The 23590-nt window shown below is 45.6% G+C and overlaps 1 protein-coding gene across 4 annotated transcripts in view; it reads left to right on the top strand.

The window, feature by feature from the left end:
• GRIP2 (glutamate receptor interacting protein 2) overlaps nt 1-23590 on the top strand; it is a 250030-nt gene that overhangs the window by 196682 nt on the left and 29758 nt on the right. For all 4 annotated transcript variants that reach the window (XM_033517452.1, XM_015641263.3, XM_033517453.1 and 1 more), the window contains exons 4-14: nt 163-308; nt 3104-3190; nt 3749-3824; nt 4413-4558; nt 10494-10641; nt 11924-12093; nt 14734-14859; nt 15506-15658; nt 15881-16067; nt 21713-21858; nt 22541-22621. In XM_033517452.1, coding sequence (XP_033373343.1) covers nt 163-308; nt 3104-3190; nt 3749-3824; nt 4413-4558; nt 10494-10641; nt 11924-12093; nt 14734-14859; nt 15506-15658; nt 15881-16067; nt 21713-21858; nt 22541-22621 — 1466 coding nt within the window. The remainder of the gene's footprint in view (nt 1-162; nt 309-3103; nt 3191-3748; nt 3825-4412; nt 4559-10493; nt 10642-11923; nt 12094-14733; nt 14860-15505; nt 15659-15880; nt 16068-21712; nt 21859-22540; nt 22622-23590) is intronic.

The following is a 23590-nucleotide window of genomic DNA, read 5'->3' as shown; positions in this document are numbered from 1 at the left end:
AAAGATAGATGGCTTCCATTTTAGCACTTCCCCCTGATAGCAGACACACGTAATCAGACAGCAGACATCAGTCCAGCATTGCTGGCTTGTTCAGAAAGTCCTACACTTACCAGCCAGCTGGAGACTTTGTGCCACCACTGCTTTTAATTTATTTCTTTGCAGGAGTGACCAGCTGAATGTGGGGGATTACATCAAGTCGGTGAATGGCATTAACCTGACCAAGCTGCGGCACGACGAGATCATCAGCCTGCTGAAGAACGTGGGCGAGAGGGTGGTGCTGGAAGTCGAGTACGAGCTCCCGCCGGCCGGTGGGTGCCTCTTGGACAGCGCTGCTCTCTCTTCTTGGCTCTTTTTGTCCTGGAGTGCAGATGGACTTGCTAGTGCAGAGCTGCTGTGGCCAAGCAGTGTCCAGGGGCATTTTGCCTTTGCCTTCATCTGCTCGCGCGGGCGGTGGAGGCTGCCGAGCTGTGTGCGGTCGGAGCAGAGCACTTTTTCCAGCACAGTGGGTGCCTGCTCATGCACACTGGCAGGGGATGGCTGATTAGGTCTGTCTTGCCTTGGAGTGACTCAACAGCACAGGCCAATCTGCCTCCTAATGCTGCTTCAGCTTCTTTTTTTTCCCTTTTGGAGTGCGGCTATGGGAGATTTAATTCAGTCTTAAACATGTATTACCAGATGCCCTTTTCTGAACTGTGGCAAGTGCTGTTAGTCCTCAGGATTCTTTGGAGTGTTACATGTTTTTAGAAGGGAAACTGAAGCTATCATCTTTCCAGCTGAGGGATGCTGGCAGAGGATGGCAAGCCCAGCTAGCAGGGTTTGTGTCCTGTCATGGGAGACTATATGCTCTTGCCCCCATTTGTTTTGATAATTGATGTTTCTGGTTAAAACAAATTCCTCGATACAGTTTCTCATCACAGTCTTTCCATTGTGAATACAATCTCCCCAGTTATTACTCATTCATTTACCCAGATCAATCAGATGATGATTGGGCAGAAGAAATAGAACAACTAAAAATAAAATGGCAGGAAAAACAAAACTAATGAAATCTAACATTTTGCCCCAGATAGGAAGATATTTTACACTTCAGAGCTTTGCTGTAGCTGCTGCTTTTAGATGAAAAATATTGAATATAGAAATGACTGTGTAAAGCCCAAAAGAGTAAAATCTAATCTTGAATGGATGAATCTGTATCCATCATTCCCCTCTCTTCTGCTGTAAATAGTGGACTTTTGCATACACCTTTGGTAAAGCCAGCAGTGGCTCAAGTCTTGCATGATCTCATGGAAGACTTGTTCTTATGCTCCCTAGAGATGACCACTTTTAACCTTTCTCCATGGTATTCCTTATTCTCTGTGATATTCCTTATCAGGAATCTGATAAACTGTATTTACCAGCCAAGGAGTGGTGCCAGCTCAATCAATAGCAGCAATGTGAGATGTCCTCAGCTTTAAATGAGCAGGAAGAGCACACTGAGATAGTGACTTCTCTCCAGGGAGATTATTTGGGCTGTTTATGAATGATCCAAACAAAGAAGCATTGCAAAATACAGGGAATTGTCAATTATTTCCTGATTCCAATTCATTGTGGGCTTTTATCTGCTGTGAGGGTTTGTTATTGCTGTGTATGTTCACCCCTCTCTCTCTGTCTTTCCCTGAGCAAAGAGCAGAAATACTGTGCAATTCAATAGCTTGTGCTTATGGGTTTGACTTTTTCTCCCCACTTCGTAATTTCCTGCTTTGAAAGAGATCTTGCAAGTCCAAGCCTAGTTTTCAGGCTACTGTGTCGTATCATCTCTTTCATAAATAAACCAAACCCTGTGTTAGCATTGGCTTAGGTTTCCCAGCTCCCACTGATCTTATGAGAGGCTGTTGCAGCCCTTCATACTTCAATGCTTAGGACAGAAATTGGATTCTGAACTCATTTGTGGATACTTTATACCCTTTCCTTGGTATTTGTGTATCACCCCTTGGATGGGAGCACTCCCTTCTGGAGTATTTCTATGCTGTGTCCCTGTTAGATGTCTGCACAGCAGCAGGAGCGGAGTGGGGACGGTGTTTGGAGATTTATTTGGCCTCACTGCAGCTGGTCCCCAGGGCTGTCTGCCTGCAGGCATACAATGCCTCCATTGTATGTCTTTTGGGTTAGCCTAAGGGCTGGGCTAAGCTTAATTTGGCTGCAGGTTGCAAGCCCTCATGGTGCTTGGCAGTCAGGATGAGTGTGGTCAGTGAGGACAGGGGAGAGGTTTGCTTCAGAATTCCTCTCCTGAGCAAAGAGAAATGGCAGAATGGATTTGTCTAGGACAGCCTTCATCTCTGAGTCAAGTTCTTGGTCTTTTATTTTCTGATTATCCTTGTGGCCGTTTGTGGCTATTGGTTTGAAAATTAAGAATTTTCAGAGTGGACAAGGCTGAAATGTCATGTGCAGTTCTTGGTGGAGAAGACTGGGAAATTGTCTTGTATTCACTGCAGTAGTGCAATAAATCATTAAATAATAGGGGACATCAAGAAATGAAAACAATTTCTTTCCTTTTCTCTTTACTTTGTACATTTTGTATTTTGTACAAATAGTACTGTGTATTTAACATAAAAATACTGAATTGCCCCCAGGATCAGTTTAAAGGATTCACTTAATCTTTTTTAAAATCCAAAATATGAGAGGTAAGGGAAAAAACCCAACTTTATGCGTTGAGGATTTGGGATTTTCATTTTCTTTAAGGTCAGCTGGTGACTTGATTCCTTATGCTGCTGCTGTTTTTTTAATAAGTTTCTATCTGTGGCAGAAGCTTTTGAGAAAAGCTGAATGCATTAAAGCCAGTTGATAAACGAGATGGTTTTACTTGAATGTCAGGGTATTAACCAAGACAAATTTAAGGGGAGATGCACAACACTGAGCTGGTGAAATCATCCTAAAACCTGATGGTAGGCTCTGATAAAGGTTCACATGTCTGGGTTGGGCTTTTTTTGCTTCCAGGCAGGGAAAATTAAATATGGGTTTTGGGCTGGGCTTTAATTTCGGTGTTGTTTGAATGAATTTTGATACTATTTTGCACTGTGGTTGGAAAAGATTTATCAGGAGTAACTGGGTCTTTCTCTCTTACTTTTAGTGCCAGAAAGCAGTGCTGGCATTATTCCCAAGACCATTGAAGTGTCCCTCTACAAGGAAGGCAACAGCTTTGGCTTTGTGCTGAGAGGTTAGTTGTCGCCCTGAAAATTAAAAGCCTTCTGATAATGTTTTCATAGTTTTAGTTACTTTCCCATGAAAGTTCTATAAACATAAGTTGTTTATCACATTCCTTCTAAGAACTGTCTTTTGATGGACGTTTTGCATGACCAGTGTGCTTGGGAAGGTGGTAACTTGATTATCCAATCCCTGGTCAGTGTTGAGAATCTATAAATACTGGAGTCAGAGAATAAAGGTTCAGCTTTTTCTCCTCTGACACTGAGAGGCGTTTGTGTGAATCCTTTCATGTCCTTTAGTGGCAGTTAGTAGCTTCTCCAGTGAAAAGCAGAAGCAGAGGTGGAAAGTGGGAAAAGTAAGAAGGTGAATGACAAAACCCTCAGCTAAGCAGGGAAGGCATGTCCTGGAGAGGATCCCCTGCTGCCTCTAAGGACTGCCGGCTGCCTAATCTAGGGCACTCATTTTCCTGGCAGGCTGTGTCAGCTGTTATGTGATAAATGTCTCTTTCCCAGCGCTCTCACTCAGACTTTCAAACCTCGGGTGACTTACGGCTTTCCTGGTTTGATTACAGGGGGAGCCCATGAAGACTGGCACAAGTCCAGGCCACTGGTGCTCACCTACGTGAGGCCGGGCGGCCCTGCAGACAGGTACTGCCCGTGTCCCACCCTCACATCTGCCTTCACAGGATGGGCCAGCAGCTATCCCTGCACTCCTGAGGGTGTCCCCTTCCTGTCCTCCTCCTGGTGCCTCTCTGGGGCTCCTCGTGCTGGTGGTGTGGATGCCAGTGGTGCTGCCTGGGGAGGTGGGCACGGTGCTCCCAGCACAGATGTGGTAGTTAAAGGCAGAAACTGCCTCGCCCCTTCATTAGCCCTGTGCAGCTGAATTGCTGGTGCTGTGCTGAAAAGCAGGAGCCAGTCTATCTACTCTCATGCTGGTAATTTAATATGATGGGCCTGGTACTATAAATAACCCAGACTATTGTCCCAAGGAGTGTTCTTCCATTCTACAGGATGAGAGTAATTGACTTCCTAATATGTGTGTGTATATATATACACACACACATGCATGGTGTGTACACACACAAATTATATATGCTCATATATTTACATATAGATAATATACAGCAAATACATATGTATAACTATAGATATTTATATAAATATATATAGATTATTTGTCTAAATATAAATAAATATACATACATAAAGAAGAGAATTGCCTTTGGTTTCTTACAGGGAAGGGTCCTTGAAAATTGGGGACAGGCTGCTGAGTGTGGATGGGATTCCTCTGCACAGCATGACCCACGCTGATGCCCTCAACATCCTGCGGCAGTGCAGCCAGGAGGCACTTTTCCAGATCGAGTATGATGTGACCATCATGGGTAAGGACAAGATGGTTGTGATGGCATTTTTTTCTCTGACTGCCTGGAAAGTATGTGAACTAGAGACAGTAGCTGGGATACTCAGTTTCAGTGGAAAAATCGCTGAGCAATGTGCTGCCAGCATGGATGTAAGGGGTAAAGTTCAAAGCTGGCTTCGTTAAATGCATTTGAAATGCCCTTGTGCAGTGATGTGTCTTCATAGGAATGATGAGTGGCTCTACAGGAGAGGGCAAAAGGGGGTTTTCTAACGTAGGCAGAGAGGGTACAGGAGAAGTCAGAGCTAAAGTGGACTGGAGTGCTCTGCCAGCACTGCAAATAGCACTATTAAATGTGCACAGAGGAGTGAGCTGCATGCAGACAGAGACTTGCTGTGGCTTTGGTTCTGTATTTTGACCCTGCTTAATTCTGGAGCTATTCCTTTTCTTAGAAATGTTACTTCAGATCTGCTTCTGAAATAAATGAGGGGTGATCAAATGCTTGACCCCAAATAAGACAGAATTTACTGGAGGGCAAAGGATGAGTATTTCTAAAAAGCATTTTACACAGTTTGAGGGTTTGGTGGTGGTTGTTGTTTTTTGCTTTTTTGTTGGATTTTTTTTTTTTCATTTGATTTTTAGTTTCAAGCCCTGGGAAAGGGTTTATTATTAGCTACTGTAAAGTTGTTTTGAGCTGGCTTTGTGACACACAGCTGTTACTGCAGGGAGCATTGTTAATGAGTTTAAGGTTACCACAGAATTTGAAGCTCTGTTGGTTCTGGAAGCTTGTTGAGCTGTGTGGTAGATTGTGATGTTTCATATACATCTCCAGAGGGGTTTCTGCCTCCCTGGAGCCATAACCTGGACTAGGTTGGAGTCTTTTCCACAAATCTCACAAACCAGTCCAACATGCCTGAGCCTAGGATTCAGTGAGGAATAAGAGTCTGTGAGGCTGTTTCCTGATTTTTCTGTGTGGAGGAAAACAAAAAGAATCCAAAGCTGAGAAAGTTTGATGCCATGTCACCCCTGAGGAAAGAGCTGAGAAAACCAGAATTCACCCATGCAATGTGCACCAGGATAAGAGAGCTCCTTGTGACAGCCCTGAGGGCTTTCTGCTTCCTGTTGAGTCTCCTAAGCAAAATCTTTCCCCTTCCTTTTGGTAGAAGCTCCACAAGCATGGACATAGTAGCTCTTCCCTTGAGGGGTGGCTGCCAGGAGCTGGGCAGAGTGTGCCATACAGAAGTTCTCCATGGAAGAGCTGGAAGGGAAAGCTGATGCTTCAGTGGTTGCCTGCATGCTGCCTGGCTTCTCCCACATCCCACAGGAGCAGCTTCTCTTTGGAAAGTGGCTGCTGCTCATAATAAGGAGGAAACACTTAAACCATGGGAAACAGAAACTACCCAAAACCTATTTTCTACCTTTCCATGATTTTTTGGGGTACCTGGGCAGTAAGGGATGTCCATTCCTGTCCTTGAAGGCTGCTCCAGGGAGGGGAGCAAATGGAGGTAAGGAGGGATTTTGCATGGAGCTCTCAAGTCTGAACAATAGTAAGCAATTAATTGTGCATGGGAAATGGACCTTTTGGGAGGATTATTCTTTTTGCAGTCCATGGTGTCTATGTTGCAGAAATCTGATTGTTTTAAAACCTGACTTGGAGCAAAAATGGCCATGAAGGTGATTTGGTGTCTTGGTGTTTCTTCTCAAGTAACTCTCTCACCTAGAACTGTGAGGGTTGAGTGGACATGGAGAGACAGAAGAGTTTTATGCAGTGCCTCTCCATCTTGTGTTGCTAATCTCTGGACCAGAACTAGTTACTTCCCAAAAATGTAAAACCTGCCCCTTTCTTACATAACTTCTGCCAAAAGAGTGCTCTCTGCAACCCCATAAAGGAATATATTTATCCTGCTTTCCTTTAAGGCAAGATGATACAGAACATGTAGCTTACAACAATCTCTGCAGGCAGTTTTGCCAGGCACCAGCTAATAATTGCAGTGGGAGATGAGTACATCATCCCCAGTTCACAACTACTACAGCCCCTGGAAGATGATGAGGGAAGGGAGGAGCTGGTGCTGAAAGTGGTCTGGTAAGATTTTCAGCCTAAAAGAAAGACTCTTAATTCCCATTTTGAAAACCTGGTGAAGGGGCTGGGGACAACACAGTAATGTGGTGCTTTTCCTGTTCATCCTCAGGAAAATAGAGGTTTTTACATGGTGCTTGCTCTCTGCTGCAGCTGTATGTGCTGGGGTGGTGTGGGCTGACCCTTGAGGAGCTAAAGTTGTTTTTCTGTATCTGTTGTTGGTGAGAGACCAGGGTTGCTGCGGGGGAGCATTGAATCATGGCATTCCCCAGCTGTCTCTGTGGTTTTCCAGCCAAAATTGTGCACTGGGGATGATCTGCATGGGGCCAGCCCTGCTCTTGGTGTGAGGGATGGGGCAGCTGCCTGCCATCGCCACTGAGCATCCCCTGGCTGTTGGGATTTCACCAGGGAGGCTGGTGTAGGATCGGACCATGGCAGGCTTTTTGTCAGGTTGGCTGAGATTTCTCAAGGCCACTGAAGGAATTAAAATAATCTGCTATTTCCATTTAAAAGGAGTGCCAACTGGGCATGGACCCTCCTGGGGCATTGGGAAAATCTCTGCCCGTCTTATGCCAGATGATTTCTGCAATGAACAGATGCTTTCCCATGGTTGTGCTTTATCTTATGGGCCTTTTAAAAAACAGGGGAGAATGAAAAAAAAAAATCACCTCAAATAAACTGACCAGCCAGAAAATAGTATTTTGTAGTTACTTTGTAAATAATCTGTTTGCCATGTACCAGGAATCTGGGCTGCAAGCCTTTAGGGTTGACTCGCAAAGGGGGGAAGGTTGCTGCCAGAGATGATGGATGAGCAAAATGGTTTGCTGTGTCCTTTTCCTTCTCTCCCTTCCACTAGCTGCCCCTCCACCCATTCAGTTTTAGGCTGAAGTTTCTTAAGCCTGTGGAGTTCTCCTGCTGCCAGAGGGGAGGGCTGGAGGTGTCCCACAAGTGGGTGACATGTCAGTGTCTGCCGAGCAGTGGCAGGGGCTGGAGCCTGAAGAGGCCCAGAATGTCAGATGCTTCCATATGCCTGTAAAGCTGCAGGGGACAGGAGCTGCTGGGCTGTGTCAGGAAGGGTTTCCCCAGTTCGGTTCTTCTAGGAGTTTTTGGTTTATTTTGTTTGCATTAGCAAGGGAGGTCCCTTTCCCTTTCCTTCCCCCTTTGCCCTTCCCCTTTTCCCTTTCCCCTCTCCCCACTCCCCTTTCCCTCTCCCCTTTCCTCTTTCCCCTTTCACTTCTTATTTTCACTTTCCTTTTCCCTTTCCCTTCTTCTCATTTTCTATTCCCTTCTCTCTCCCAAATTTCAAATTTCCTGCATTGCAGCAGGAAAAATTCATCCCTACCTTTACACTTGGCATATTCCCCAAGCAATTGCACCTTCCAGGCTGGTTACAAGAGCCATTAGAGAGGTGGTCAAAGTCAAGTGAGGCTCAGAAACCTAGTGCAAGAATGAAAACCCCCCATAAGTACTTCCTTAAAAAGCAACTTCTGAGAGAAAGATCTTCTAGAAAACCCCTGCCAACCCCCTGTTTTGAGTGGTGGGGTGATCACCTTTCCCATATCTTCAGCACTGGGGAGAGTGAGAACCTGGAGCAGGCTCTGTTTCCCTTGTATCCATCAAAATATTGCCAAGTACCCCGCAAGCATATGGGTGTGAGCAGGTGTTACACAGCCCTTTGTGTCCTCCTGGGAGGTTGTAGCTGTGCATGATGGTGCAGAAACACCTTCTGGTGCCAGTCAACAATGCCAATTGACTCCTTACAGTAAGGTTTTTGCATGCACAACTAAACCCACCACACATGGCTTGCTTTGTCCCTTCCATGTTCTTTTAAAATTAGCTTGGGTGTAATAGCTCCATGGTAATCACACCTCACAAATATTGCTGGATTGCTGACTCATGACCTTTGATTTGAGGCAAATCTCCTCCTAGAATAATTAACAGAGGCTTGGCTGGTATTTCCTCAATAAATGCCTCTATAAAATGGATTTGGAGCAATTCTTGTCTGTGATGGAGATGAGAATTAAAAGGGACAGTGAGGTGGCCTGTGCTGTGTGTGGTAGGAGGAGTGACCATGGGCTGGAGGCAGGACTGTGGTTTCCCATAGTCTTACTAATAAGCCTGGTCCTGAGTTCCTGAGGCTCTTTCTTCTCACCATCATCATGCTGAGATCTCCCTGGAAGCACCTGGCAAATCTGAGAAGCTTGGACTCTGGGTAAACTGGAGAGGAGTAGGTATTTTCCTTGCAAAGAAAGGTCTGATGGTCCAGCAAGACATTTTTATTTTCCTTATCTTCTTCCTTTCAGCTGGAGGGACATAAATCCATATCCCTCTTCAGAGGAAATGTGCTGGACATACACAGGCTGCAAAACTGACATATGCCTGGTGTTTGCTGTTGGAAGAGATCCTCAGTCTCTTGGTGCTTCCTTTGCTAATAAATGCTTAAGTACACCTTCAGCAGGCTTTAGCTGGGTGCTTTGTGTATCTTTTGATTAAAAGGGGACTGTGCTTTTTACCAGGGCCTGCTGATGTCCCCTGTGGTCCTTTTCATCAGAGAATAAACAGTGTTTTATGTGAAGCCTGCATAACCTTTAACGTGGCTCCTGCTTCCTCCCCTGTGAAAAATGTCACTGTGAGTAGACCAGAGCCTGAACATCCCTTGGCTGATCCCCAAGGGGAATTTCCAAGGAAAATTTCTGTCTCCAGAGACTCAGCATCTTCAACAAATCTCAGAAAAGACCTTGCTGAAGCTTAGCTTCCCAGATCTGCATTAATACTCCCATTTATCAGAGAGCAAGAATGAGCCATGCATCAGGTTTGGAGCCAAGTAGCATCAGCATTTTTAGTGGAGCATATCTTTGGAAGGGAAAAGCCTTACTATGAATAATTAAGGGCTGAGGAGGCATCAGGTGCTCAGAGGGCTCTGCTGGCCTTTCCTTTGAAGTGGATGTCTGGGTCTTCATGAGTGCTTTCCTGGGGCTGTCACCTACACGGGGGGGTGCTGGTTATTGGATGTGTGATGGTGATAACACATTTGTGAATCCCACCTCTCTGTGATGGCTTTAGGTAATCTGGAAGCAAATGTATGTAGCAGAGCTGGAGGGAATTTCTGTCTAATCAGCCAGAAACATAGGCTTTCTTTGTCCTCCCCCTTCCTCAGAAGAGATGGATAGGTTTGGTGCAGGCTTATGCTAACAGGTGCAATTTCGTAGGAGTTCTGTAGTCTCACTTCTGTTAATCTCTGCTTATTCCAGAGATGCATCTTTTAAAAATGAGTTGCCTCTGTATTGTCTGATGGGAGAGGAGGCTGTTGTGAGCAGGGGGTTGGCAGATCTGTGTCTGCTCCCACTGTCACACTGGAGGAGCTCAAACAAGCAGTTGAGGTGGCATTTTGAAACTGAAGCACAGAGGAGTTGACTGGCATGTCATCAGCCATGAGACTTCTGAGTACTTCAGAAAATGGGATCCTTTATCCTTGTGCCTTTTCTTTCTGGTTTGTTTGGGAAAAAGCCAGTAACAGTGATGTCATTATGATCTTCCTTTTTTGTGCTTGTAACACCATTGATGTGACTGTTGCAGAGCCTTTGAGCAATCTATTCCTCAATATTGCTATTTAATCCAAAGAAAAGAGAGAGGAGAGTTCTTTCCATGAGTGAATTGTTGTATGATCATTAATTAGTCTTCATTATCATGTAGATTTTGTGCAGAGGCAATTTTGCTTCTTGAGTGTTCTTCTTTGTTGAGTCACCATGTGACAGGGACCATAGATGTCCAAGCTAAAGATTTGCTGCTTCACATGGCAAGTCAGCACTGTTGGCCAACCCCTGCATTTAGAGATGGAAAGGGCTGTATGAGAAGTGTCTTCAGGTGCTCTCTTGTTTTGCAGATACTGTAGCAAATGCTTCTGGTCCTTTGCTAGTTGAAATAGCAAAGACTCCAGGGTCTACGTTGGGAATCACACTGACCACAGCCATGCATCGGAACAAGCAGGTCATTGTCATCGACAAGATCAAGCCAGCCAGCGTGGTGGACAGGTACAGATCTGAACAGGCTGCTCCTAGCTCTGCTTTTCCTTTCCCTGCTGCTTTTTTGTCCCCTTTTAGTTATAAGCCATTCTTCTCAGTCTTGCCTTGAAATCTTCATGTCCACATGTTCTTAGAACTGTTTGTGCTAAAAATAACCGATCCACCAGCAGTGGACACTCCTCACCAGGAGTGCAGGTAACTCAGTGCATGTGAAAGCTGGGCTTTAAAAACCTCAGGTCTGACTGCCCTGAAGTTATGAAATGGCTAAGGCCTATTATGAAAACTTCTGCCTTTTCCTGACAGACAGGGCAGGAAGCCCTTTATGTAGGGATGCACAGACAGGCTGCTGTGCAGCACGGGCTGTGTTCAGTCCTGTTGCTGAGCTGAACTCCTGGCTCCCAGGACTTATCCAGACTGGCTATGAGGGGGCACTCTTGCAAACTTAAAAGATTTTTTGTGAAGCCACCAACAGCACTGGCTCAAACATGAATGTGTTGGTTTTGCATGGGCTGGTTTTTGGTAGCAGGAGGCCACAGAGCTTCTTCTGTGGGAAGCTGCTGGAAGCTCCCACCATGTCTGGCAGAGCCAATCTCTGATGGTTCTGAAGATGGACATGCTGCTGGCCAAAACTGGGCCAATTAGAGATGGTGGTAACGCCTCTGTAATGACATATTTAAGAAGAAAACAAAGTCACATGCAGTGTTAATTCCAGCTAGAGAGGAGGAGGAGGTGAGAACATGTGAGGGAAACAACATGGAGACACCAAGGTCAGTGGAGAAGGAGGGAGAGGAGATGCTCCAGGTGCTGGAGCCAAGGTTCTTCTGCAAACCATGGTGAGGCAGCTGTGCCCCTGCAGCCCCTGGGGATCCATGGGGGATACAGAGATCCATGTACAGCCCATGGGGATCTATGGGGGACACAGAGATCCATGGGGGATGCAGAGATCCATGTACAGCCCATGGGGATCCATGGGGGATGCAGAGATCCATGTACAGCCCATGGGGATCCACGGGGGATACAGAGATTCATGTACAGCCCATGGGGATCCATGGGGGATACAGAGATCTACCAGCAGCCCCTGGAGGATGTTCCCATGACCATGACAATAACCCTGGCTGGGTAATTCTTGAACCTGAGGTTCAAACTGGAATGAAAAAAAATTATATATGAAAAGAAATAAAGAAGAATTTGAGCACTAATTTGCAGTTGAGTTTTGTGTGTGTTCTCCTTACTGAAAGGACGTGGATTTTGGCTGTGTGTGTGATTACCTCTCCTGCTGTTTCCTTTGCAGATGTGGTGCATTGCACGTTGGCGACCACATTCTCTCCATTGATGGCACAAGCACCGAGCACTGCTCCTTGTTAGAGGCAACTCAGCTTTTAGCTGCCACTTCTGAAAATGTTAAGCTGGAGATATTACCTGTTCACCAAAGCAGGCTGCCTTTGAAGCCTCCAGAAACAGGTGTGACTTCTGTGCCTACATTGCTGGTCACTCTCAGAACTCACTTTAGGTCCCTACAAGGGGTTCTTGCTTTTGAGTGCTGGCAGCAGATTCCAAAGAGAGACATCTGCTGAGGGAAAAAAATGGATGTTTTGATGAAATGTATGTGATTAGATGATGTTCTTCAAGGATGTGAATAGGAAAAAGAGGCAACATCTGAACATCTGTGCTTGAATAGGGAAATTGGAGATGGGAATCCCGGGGTTTTGCAGTGCTGAGTGCTGTGCAAGCCACTTCCTTCGTGCGTCAGATAAGAGACTTTAATCAAGAGGGAGGAAAACAACCGTGCTGCTGGCACATATATTTCCAAGCTCAGTTTTTATTTGCCTTGTAAGGCTTTGTAAAGGATGTATTCAGTAGCTGGACTGGTGGACTGATGGACTTCCAAAAGCTGGAATATAAGTGTTCATCTTTCAGACCAGACTGCTCGAGAGGCAGCTGTGTCTGGGCAGCCAGGGGTAGAGTGAATCCATCTGTAGCTGCAGGTTTCCACCACCCATACAAAAGAATTACCAAGAAAGTAAATTCTGGCTCCAGTAAGATCAATCCTAAAATGCCTATAAAATGTCATTAGGAATTCATCCTGGTGAGCATTCTTGTTGCCCACCTTTAGTTTCTCTGACCACATGAGAAGCTGTCTCAGGCTCTCCTATAAATTTCATTGTGACCATGGCCTCAGTATTAGTATATATTTTGTAGCTCTTGCCCACAGTTTTTTTACACTCTGTACTGGCAGATTTGTAATTCAGGTGTTTTGGATGTGACTGTTCATTTACCAGTCCCCTTTTCCACCATTTTCAATCACTTGTCTCTCAGGGACATACATTTTAATAATATTGATGCACAGCAGCCCTGGGCACAACTTCTCTTTCCACTCTCTTCTAGGGTGGTTTGAGGAAAGGAGGAAAATATCTTATGGTCTTCATTAAATTGATACAGTGAAACCTAAAACCTAAAAACATCTCCATGTCTAGAAATAAATTCCTTACATGTCCAGTCCAATTTGTGCAGAACTGAAGCAGTTTAACAAAGTGAATGGATGACTTCACCTTTGTGCCCAGGAAAAAAATGGAAAGCTATAATCCTTTTTCAATGGCTGTTAAAATTAAGAATTTTCCTCCTTCCATTAGTGCCCTGTTCAAAATCTTGAGGATATGTGCATTGAGCAGCTGCTCAGGAGAAGGAGGTTCTGTGGAAGGAGAGCTCCATGTGATCAGAGCCTGTTTACCCAAAGCCCCATACACAGATCAGTTTGCAGTGACAGAAATACAGAACACAAACTTGGGACAATAATTGCAGCGCTTGACTATGAAAACTCAGGGATGTAACAATTGTTCCCACTTTTGATTAAACTCTTTAACACGTGAGGGATCATAGGGAAGGATGTTGTGCCAGCTCCACAGCTCTGTCTGAGTTTAGCAAATAGGGATAGTGAAGAAGCATGGACCCTGCAAAAGCAAACTCTCGTGGTGGACAAGAAAGTGGAGTCCAGGGAAGGAAGCTGAGGAGAGGATATGATGCAGACCCATCCCTGTTCAACACATGCATTACTGAGTCCCTTCAGCCTCTGCCTGCATGGTGTTTGTCGTGATATTTTTTTTAAAGTGGGTTCTTGTGCAATCAGCATCTGGTTGGAGGAGGTGGAGAAGGATCTGAAGCTGGATCAGTGGCCAGGCAAAAATATGGCCTAATGCTGGAGCATGGGATTTGTCAAACTGAGTTGGCTTTCTCTGTGGTGCTGGGGGCACTTGGAGAGTTTGTGGGAGGATTATGCCTTGCTCACAGGATCAATGAGGGCAGATGGTGTCCAGGAGCAGTGCTGGGATGGATGGGTTTCCTCAGGCAGGGATAATGTGTGAAAGACTGGGGAAAGCTGTTGCAGGGTTTTTTTTTTTACAGAGTTGTCCAAAATGCCTTCTTTCCCCCAGTTTGCTGACAGCTGAGTTTCAAAGACATGTTTTTTTCTGTTGTCAGACGTAAGCTAAGAATTAATAGACAAATGGGACAGTTTTAGTTGTTATAAGTGGATTAAATTATTTTGTATATATGCCCATAAGCTCTGTCCCTTATGCTCAAAGTGTTTAATTTTATTAAGAACTTTTCATTTTGTCTAGATATGGCTAATTTGATTGTTGTTTTTAAAAGCTGCCTGGCTCAAAATTTAATTTTGAAAATACACAAAATAGAAACCCCAGAGCTGGAAGTGTATTTTTTAAAGCTTGATAGACTAAGTGCTAAGCTCACTAAATGTTTAGCAAAGACTAAATATAATCACTATTATATCACTAATATTATCTGGAAAATCTGACCTAAATGATTTAATGCCTATGATGCACACATAGAAAATGGATGTCTGCTGCTCAAGGCACTAAGAGATCACCTTTAGAGGTGGATTTCTGCCACTTTGCATCAAGTGTCATGAGGTTAACGTGTGGTTGTGTTTTTGCTGCTGATGCTCGAAACGCTGTGGTTGGGTCCTGACTTGTTCAGAGACAGTATGAGGCTCTTTTCCACAATCTCCTGCCTTATGGTTCTTACCTTTTCTTTCTCTCATTTCTTCTTCCTGCCTGTGGGTATTTCTGCTCCCCTGGATGCCATCAGTCAAGGTGCAGAAGAGTGACCACCATCACTGCTGGGACCCTTGTGTCAACTACTGTCACACCCACCACCCCGGACACTGCAAGACACCCACTTGGAACCAGACGTCTGGACAGGATTACTGCAAATGTAACCTCAGTGCATGGCCTTGCCCTCATCCTGCCTGTGTTCATTCCTGTTGTGCCCCTCCATTGCCTTAATATTCAGGTTCATAGTGAGGCTTGTCACTTGTTTCCTCCTCAGTCAACTGGATTTGTTTCCACAGCCCAGTGCTGAGGTACAAAGTCAGTATCTGCAGCCCAGCACACACAGATCTGGTAACTGGGACAAGAGCAGTGTGCTGGGCAGACCCATGCACCCATCCTCTGACCCCCGTTCCTGTGCCTGGTTTCATACAGCAAAAATGAGTTGCTGTGGGATAGGGAAGGGTGTTCTCTGGTGTTGTGTAGGAATGTGATACAGCAACACATCCAGCTCAGCCCTGGTGTCATGCAGCTTGTTAACAGCAGGATTATGGCTACTTTGAAATCTGTAGATGCATTTCTGTGAGCTTTGTGCTGCCCCAGGTTTCTTGTCTTGTGGCAGTAAGACAGGGAAGAGGGCACATTGCACTGTGTCCAAGCTGTGGAAAGCAAACATTCCTTTGGCCTTGGGCCCTGGAGCTGGAAAGGAGGAGCTGCTCCAAACCCACGAGTTGTTTGGTGACACTGTCAGGGAGTGACCCCTGTGCTGCAGCCCCCTGTGCACATCCCTAACTCGCTCTGTGTTTCCCCAGCTCTGGTGGCTGCCAACTTCTCGTCTCCCACCATGAACGCGCAGGGATTCCCGTGCCAGAACTCGAACACGCTACCTCGCAGCTCCCACCCCATGAGCCCCCGCACCACCATGCTGAGGAGGAGGCAGAAGAAGAAAGAGCACAAGAGCTCACGTAAGAGCAGTCTTGGGCCAGGCTGGGTTGGAGGGGGCATGCACGCTTGCCTTGCTGTCCTTGGTGTCAGCTGTTAGCCAGGGTAGAATCACTTGTCTCAGCACTGTCAGTGCCTCTCTCCTCCTTGGTGGCTGTCCCCACCACCGCCACACTAAGGTCTATGAGCCAGGCTGTTATGTTGCCCATGGCTGCCCTGACCTCCTGCCTCTCTCATCCTCTCAGTGTCACTGGCCTCCAGCACGGTGGGTCCTGGCGGGCAGATAGTCCACACGGAGACGACAGAGGTGGTCCTCAGGGGAGACCCTTTGAATGGCTTCGGACTTCAGCTCCAGGGAGGCATCTTTGCTACGGAAACTCTGTCTTCCCCACCTCTCGTCCGTTTTATTGAGCCTGACAGCCCGGCAGAGAGGTTAGAGACCTTGCCCTTGGATGCTGATGGTGCTGCTGCTGAACATTTCATGGTTTGGTTTGTTTTCTCTCCTCAGAGGCTCATTTAGATATTTACTATCATCCTTGTAATATCTCCCATTCTTCACTGGGCATGGTTTACTGTCACTGCCATTTCTGCACTCGTCGGCTGACCGCGGCCTCCCTCGCACCCCAGGTGAACGTCTTGGCACCAGGCTGCGGCTGGTCTGGGAGGAGGAGGAAGGGAGTGTGTGTCTGTGTGAGAGTGCCATTCCCATTCCTTTTTTTTTTTTTTTTTAATTCTTCTTTGAAAGATAAATCATTTATATAGGTGCAAAAAGGGGAAAGGTCTAAATAAGTGGCCCCTGCAAAACGTTTTCTGACTGATTTCATTGTAGCAGAGCCCAGCTAAATAAACAGGCCATAAAGACAAGGCTTTGAACCACAGAGATAGGGCTCTAGTTGAGGAGCAGGTAGGTGCTGCAGTTAATCCCTCCTGCTTTAGGCTGTGTAATGCTGGGACAAGTGCAGAAGGCAGGAACAGCATTAACTGCTCTCTATCATCCCTAAGGACACTGGGACCAGTGACTCCTCCAGTGATGGAGCCTGAGCTCTGGAGTTCAGCTGCTCCCAATACCCTTGCTGGCTGGATTTAGAGTCTGCTTGGGTGCCTGTGCACTACAATGTAGGTAAAATTCTTGTCTTCTGACAAGGCTTTTGTTACTAAACCGGTCAGGTCCTAACATGGCTTGATCTCTTGAGGGGTTTAAAGGAGAGCTGATTTTGTTAGTCTGGAACTTAATGTCCCTGTGCTCATTTCTCTTCCCAGTGATTGCTTCTCTTCACAGTGATTACCACTGTGGTCTGTCCTGCCTGAGGGTGCCAAAGCTGCAGCACCGTGGCAGTACTCAGTGCCTGCTGCAGACCCTTTCTTGGAAGTCTCTGATGGCCCCATCAGCATGTGCTGAAGGTTTGGTGTCTCCAAGCCAGCCCAGAAAAAGAACACATAGGGGAGTTGTAGATTTGTATGGCAGGGAAGGTGTCTGCAAAATGAAATGCAAGTCCTTGCTGTGCAGACCAGTGTCTGTGTTGTAGCCTCTCCAGTCAGCTGAGGCAGGGTGGAACAGGAGTAGCTGGTGCTTGTGTCTGTGGGAGGACAGCAACAAGGGGCTGGCAGAGGAAAAAGAGCTGTCTTGATGCAGGATAGGAGAGATTTCAAAAGCCTGTTATGCCTTTGTTTGTTTGATTGTTTCCAAACAGGGTTTAAAAATTAAGGTGATGCCATTATGGGGTTTTTTATCCTCTATTGTGAGTGAACTTGGCTCGTGTTGTAAGGCACCAAACTCCTTTTATAAATCAGGCAGCAGCAAAGCCTGCTGTCCCAGGGGACGAGGGAGATGTGCTGAAATCTGCCTGGCTTTGCTTTATCCTCTTGCCAAGCCTGGAGGAAAAGCAGTGACTGGTGGTGCAGCCTTGCCTGGCTGTGATGTGTCACACACGCTGCTCACCCTTGCGCTGCGCACCCGGCAGCGTTCACACTGCTGCTTTCTGGAGACCAGGAGCAATCCTCTCTGCATTTGCAGCCTGGATTTGATTTGGGGATTAAATCTCTGCTGTGTTCTTTCCTAAACCTGCTCTTTCCTAAATACTGCTCTTCCTAGCTGGCAGGAAAATGCTGTGTTTCCTCCCTGTCTTGAAGCAGTAAGTGCACTGGGTTTGCAGTGAAGTGAAAAAGACAGTTTTATATTTTCATTTCACTTTTTGTTTCTTGCTGTTTCACAGAGCTCTTTGCTTCATCATTTGAGATACCTTACTCCCTGTTCTCCAGAGGTTCTGCTGTAGCTGCAGCCCAAGACATTAAAGCCCTTTTCATCCCCTTTACCAGGCTGGGCTCCCAGCTGAGGCTGGGCTGTGCTCTTTCTTGTGCTTCAGTTTTTGCTTTTTCCCAAAAAGGTGAGCTCTGGGGATACAGGGATCAGGTTTAGCAGCCTGGATCTGACCTGGATGTTCACACACTCTGCAAAACCTGTGGAGCTGAATGTGCTTTTGTACAAGTGCATGATCCACACTGGCTTTGTCCATCTGGGTTGTTGTGGAGGAGCTGCCTCTGGGGTGCCCAATAAGTGTGAGTACTACCAGGGAGGAGCACAGAATCACCCTCTTCAGGGATGTTGGACTGCTCATGTTTATTGTCTGCTTTCTGCTAGCTTGTGGCAAGGGGTTTGATGCAAAAATTCTCACCTGTCTGACTTGTGATTTGTTTTACTGCAAATAGCCTCTAATAGACCTCCCTCCCCACCTGTTGTTTTGTTTCCAGGGTGCATGATGAAGCTTTTGGGTTCTGAATGAGACAGTGATTCAGCCCCTGTTATCAGCAGGGAGGGTGGAAGGGGAAGAAGCCTGACATCCCTTCTTGGCTGCCTTGAAGCACACAGCTTTTGTGTCCTTCCTCCCCCAGCTGTCATTGGCAGCAGAGGGAGACTATCTGACTTCTCCATCCTGGTATCCAAAATCAATGCTTCCTGCTGAGCTACATGTTTTCTAGCTCTGCTCAGACACAGTTGTTTGATGATTGCATTTCTGCCTTTTGGGTATGAATAGTTTGCAAAAGCAAAGTTTAGTGTCTGGCTGAAGCTGTCAGCAGAGCTTTTATCCATTAGGGGCTGACACCCACCCACCAATGTGCAGGCACAGATGTGCACACACGCAGAGATGTGCATGTCTGACCTGTGCAGGCCAGCTCAGGGGCGTGTAAGGGCACAATGGGTGAGTTTGTGCATCCAGCAGTGGGGACACGGTCACAGCTGCTCCCCACACAGCTGGAGTGACCACGCAGACATGGATGATGCTGAGTGAGCTCTTCAGTGTACATCCTGCCCAAGGCTTGAATATGTGCTGCTCTTTATCAAGCAAGACACCTCCACTGCTTTGTTGCTGTCTTTAAGCCCAAGAAATCAGTCATGGCAAAATGCAAATCTGTTCTGCCCCAGGGAGATATTCCTATCATGGACTCTGACACATCCATTGGACTGTCTTTCTCTCCAGGAGATGCCTGTACTCCTGTTCCTTCTGATTTTAACACACTTTTGCTCCCATAGTCTGAAAGCACTTTTTAGGTTCTGATGTTTGACTGAGCATCTCTGAGACAAATGCCTTCTCTTTGGAAAAACTGTCTGAAGATTCTTGTGGGATCCCATGGCAGAGCTAAGGAGAGCTGTGCAGGACCCTTGGCTCTCCAGGCTCTGCTCCCAATGCAAGGGCACGTAACAGCTGGAAATAGATGTTTTTAGAATCATTCTGAAGGGTTAGCAAGACATGTCAGGCCTCCTTGTACTTGATAGAGGAAGCCAGATGGTTGTGGCATCATGCCACAAACTTTTCCAAACCTCCAAGACCAGGGCTTAAACATTTATGATTGACTGAGGCTAATAATAAAAAAAATAAAATACTTATGACCTAACAGAGCTGTTTGCTGTAAAAGACTCAGGCAAATGCACCTTGAGTGAAGAAACACAAGAAATGGCTGTTTTGGGAGAAGGCAGCTCTGGTGGGAAAGGTGGTAAAAGTTTGCTTTGATGCAGTGTAAAAGTATCCTCTGAGCTCCTAGCCCTTGTGGCTGAAAGAGTGGTGCCAAAGTGGATTGTGTCCCTGTGTGACCTCGAGATGACAGTGATGTCTGAGTGATGCAGCTGTCAGTCTGTCCTTTGCAAAAGGTGCACTGTGACCACAGCAAGAGACCTCTTGGTGACAGAGGAGTCATCTTTGTATTTATAAGCTGATATTTCTAAGTGTGTCTATGTGACTTCATAGCCACAAGTCCACTAAAGGACTGTCATTAAACTTGATGTAATTTATTCAGAAGGGTAGGTTCATTTATACATCATGGAGTTGTCTGTCCTAAACCAAGTGTCCTTGAACAAACAGCTCTGAATTTGCATCTCATAAAGTGGCCAGTGATGGCATGATGATTTCCATGGATGGCATGAACACAGGCCAAAGAGTGAATATACCTTCCTACCAGTAAAATAACCACCCTGGGCTCCCTCCAGACTTGTTCATATCTCAGCTTTTGATGGGCCATTGGCATGAGCTGGTGTGCTTGCTCATTTTTCTTGAATTCAGATGTGTGTACTTTTTCTTGATAACTCGGCCTTTCATATACATCCTGTTGTTTGGACATGAATAATACAGCCAAGTGTCTGTTGCCTTTGTGTGCCTGGAAGCCGTGGTGCTGTGTTTTCTTACAACTGAACTGGGTGTGAGTGATGAAGGGTGACTGGAAGGTTCAGTAAAAAACAGTCTTCTGTGAGGTATTTGTGAGAGAAAGGGGAAGACAAAGATGTGTTTAATCATTAAACAGGAAGGGAATAAAGATTCTCTGGAAAAGGCTTAAAACAGGATAACTAATGTCTTCTGGAGAATCTTTGTGGTAAATTTTTTCTCCACATTGAAGGGAACCTTATACTTGATGTCATCACCCTAAAAATCTTTTGGAGACCATTCTCTAGGTTACATTAGTGATGGGTGAAGAGTGGTTTCCCAAGCTCTGATCTAGTGGACAGCCAGGTGATAAGGGGAAAGTCTAAAAAGATATAGTTAAAGTGAACAACTGATAGAGGAGAAGGAAGATGAGCAATTTCCCATGGATGTAGGGAACACTGCAGTCTTGTTTGTGTAGAGCCATGGGCCAGCCCAGGTGGGAGCTGACTGAGATAATGTGGGAGATAACTTGGAGAATCATCTTGCTGGTGTTGCAGTATATGTAAAAAAAAAAAAAAGGAGTGTGGGTGGATACTGAATGTAGGAATGTGTGAAAAACACCTTGCTTATAAATGCAGGGGGGTCCCAAGAGACAAACTGTGCTGTAGCAGTACATCTCCAACATAGCCTTGCCATCATGTTCTCTTTCCAAAGTAAAAACCTTGCTGATCTCTGTTCCTGGAGAAAGTGTCTAAACCAAGAGCCCCAAAGGGTCAGCTGTGGTTATATTGTCAGGCCATCACACTGGAATAATATTGGCCTTTCAAGGCAGTTAAACAGTATTGCTGTACATTTGGCTTCCAGAAATGCAATTAGAAGGGATAAATGATTATCTAATTTGCTGAGACATTTTGGTGAGTTTATTGGATTGTAGCTTCAGTATTTGCCATGAACTGAGCAGAGGAATCTGTGCAGTTTTCAGTGCCATTAGTTTGTGTTCCAGAGGGTGCAGGTGCATGGACAGAACTGTTTGTGGTTCTATATAATATATAGGGAAGGAAGTCACATTCCCTTGTGTTTATCATTCTCATCTCAGCCATGGTGTTGACTTTTAGGAAGACGGGGGTTGCTTTTTTCCCCTCTAGGTTGTTGCAAAAAATATGACCAGAAATGGTTATTTAGGAGCAAAGAATGTTTGAACTTTACAAACCCACAAAGGTTTGCTTCCTTGTGCCCTTCCAGAGACACTGGGATGGGCACAGCAAAACGAGTTATTTTCAATTTGGGGCCACTTCTGCAGGATATGTCAGTACTTTGTGTGTCTTGTAAGAGATTTTCCTGGCGAAAGTAACTCATGGCTGGTTGTGGGGTTGTTTTTTTTTCCTCCTTTCCTCTTTTTCCTTGTCTCCTTGTTCCCATTCCCTCTTTTCCCACTGTGAACTGCAGGTGTGGACTGCTGCAAGTAGGAGACAGGGTCCTTTCCATCAATGGCATCGCGACAGAGGACGGGACCATGGAGGAGGCCAACCAGCTCCTGCGGGACGCGGCGCTCACCAACAAAGTGGTGCTGGAGATCGAATTTGATGTCGCAGGTACATTCCCAAAGGAGCTGCTGCTCCTCTCTGCCCATAGGAGTTTGCCAGTGCCTTTGCTAACCTTATTTGAACCAATAAAGCAGTGCTTATGGGCTTGTTTTCTTGGTTCCAGTAGCACTAAAGGGAGAGTATTCACAAGGATCAGAGGGAAGAGTGAGAAACCCTGTGAGGACCATTTCTCCATTTCTTGTTGTTCTCTAACAGGCACTGAAGTGAAGGTTCTTCTGATCCTTTCATAAATGTTCTCTGCTCATTGCTTGGCTGAGATAAGACTAAGGAATAGATGAAGGGACACATTTTAAATATTTGCCCATTAATAGGAATAATATTTATATTCATTTATGGCCTTGAAGCCAGGAGGGAGCCAAAGCTATAGGCTAGGAGTACTGTGCAGCTTTGTATTAAAAAAGAACTTTTTTTCCCTTTTACATTGACAGAGCTGCTTCAACCTTGAAATACACTGTGATGTGAGCACTTAACTTGATGTTCAGAGTATGTATTTTTAATGAGAATCCAAATTTCAACCTGAAGTCCACAGGGCCTTAGATAACCTTATTTGAACCAATAAAGCAGTGCTTTATGGGCTTGTTTTCTTGGTTCCAAAGAAACCGTCCATGCAACTGAAAACTCACTTTTTTTCTCCTTTTTTTTCCTTTTTTGTTTGTTTTTGGCTTTGTAGAGTCTGTCATACCCAGCAGCGGTACTTTCCACGTTAAATTGCCCAAGAAAAGAGGTGTAGAGCTTGGAATTACAATCAGCTGTAAGTATTGCTCAGACTTGCAGTTGCAAGAGCCTCTGCTTTCCACACATGCATTTTAGAGGACTCAACTGAGAGAGAGAAGATCATATAGGGTTTCTGTAGCACTCCAGTGCTTGTGATTATCCCAGAATGAATCAGATGTGTGGTTCCTGCCTCCATGAGCTGGCAGCTGCAGAGAAAAGCAGCTGCATGAAGGGTTGGGACAAAGTCTCAACTGATCACTTAATCAGTGGTACACAATAGTATTATATTATATTATTAGTAATATTATTTTTATTTCCTTGCTCACACTTGTATTATGTTCTTTTTAAAAATAATTGCCCGGGTATGGGGGGACCCTTGCAAAAAAAGGTGGAGGAAGGAGAGTAAGCAAGAGGTGAACCCCACAGCTTGAGGGCTAGAGAAGGGAAACTGCCAAGAGGGGGAGCATGAAGAGGGTGATGGGTCTAAGAGACAGGGGGAGGCACTTTAAATTCCAGGGTTTGCCAGGAATTGTTTCATTGGCAAACTCAAGCCATGCAGAAGGAAAGGCATGTGCCAGGACCTGGTGTGCACTGAGAGAGCATAAACCTTTCTACTTATTTTCTCTATTTTCTGCTCACTCTTGATTAATTATCTCTGTTTCTCTTCTGAGCATAGTTTTTCATTTAAAGATCTTTTGGCCTCTTTGGAGAAGATGCTGTAGGGGGATGATACAGGCAGATCCATCCCAAATTTCTGGGATCTAACTTGGGGTCTTGTTATGCCTTGTATCAGTGAATTTTTCCTGTATGGCAAGCACAAACAGGTCTCAGATCACTCATCCCTTTTTCACTTCTGGGTAAAGTCAGTTGAATCATCTCAGGTTTGCCATGCTATGAGACTGCCACCACTTCTGAAAGGAAACAGAGCAGATTGTGAGACTGCAGTAATGGGATGTCTTGTTTAAGCCTTCAGGAGACAGAACCAGCTGTGTCTGGGGAATGGAGT

Source organism: Parus major, chromosome 12 (genome assembly GCF_001522545.3).
Source record: "Parus major isolate Abel chromosome 12, Parus_major1.1, whole genome shotgun sequence".
NCBI lineage: Eukaryota > Metazoa > Chordata > Aves > Passeriformes > Paridae > Parus > Parus major.
This window is presented reverse-complemented; position numbering and strand designations above follow the sequence as displayed.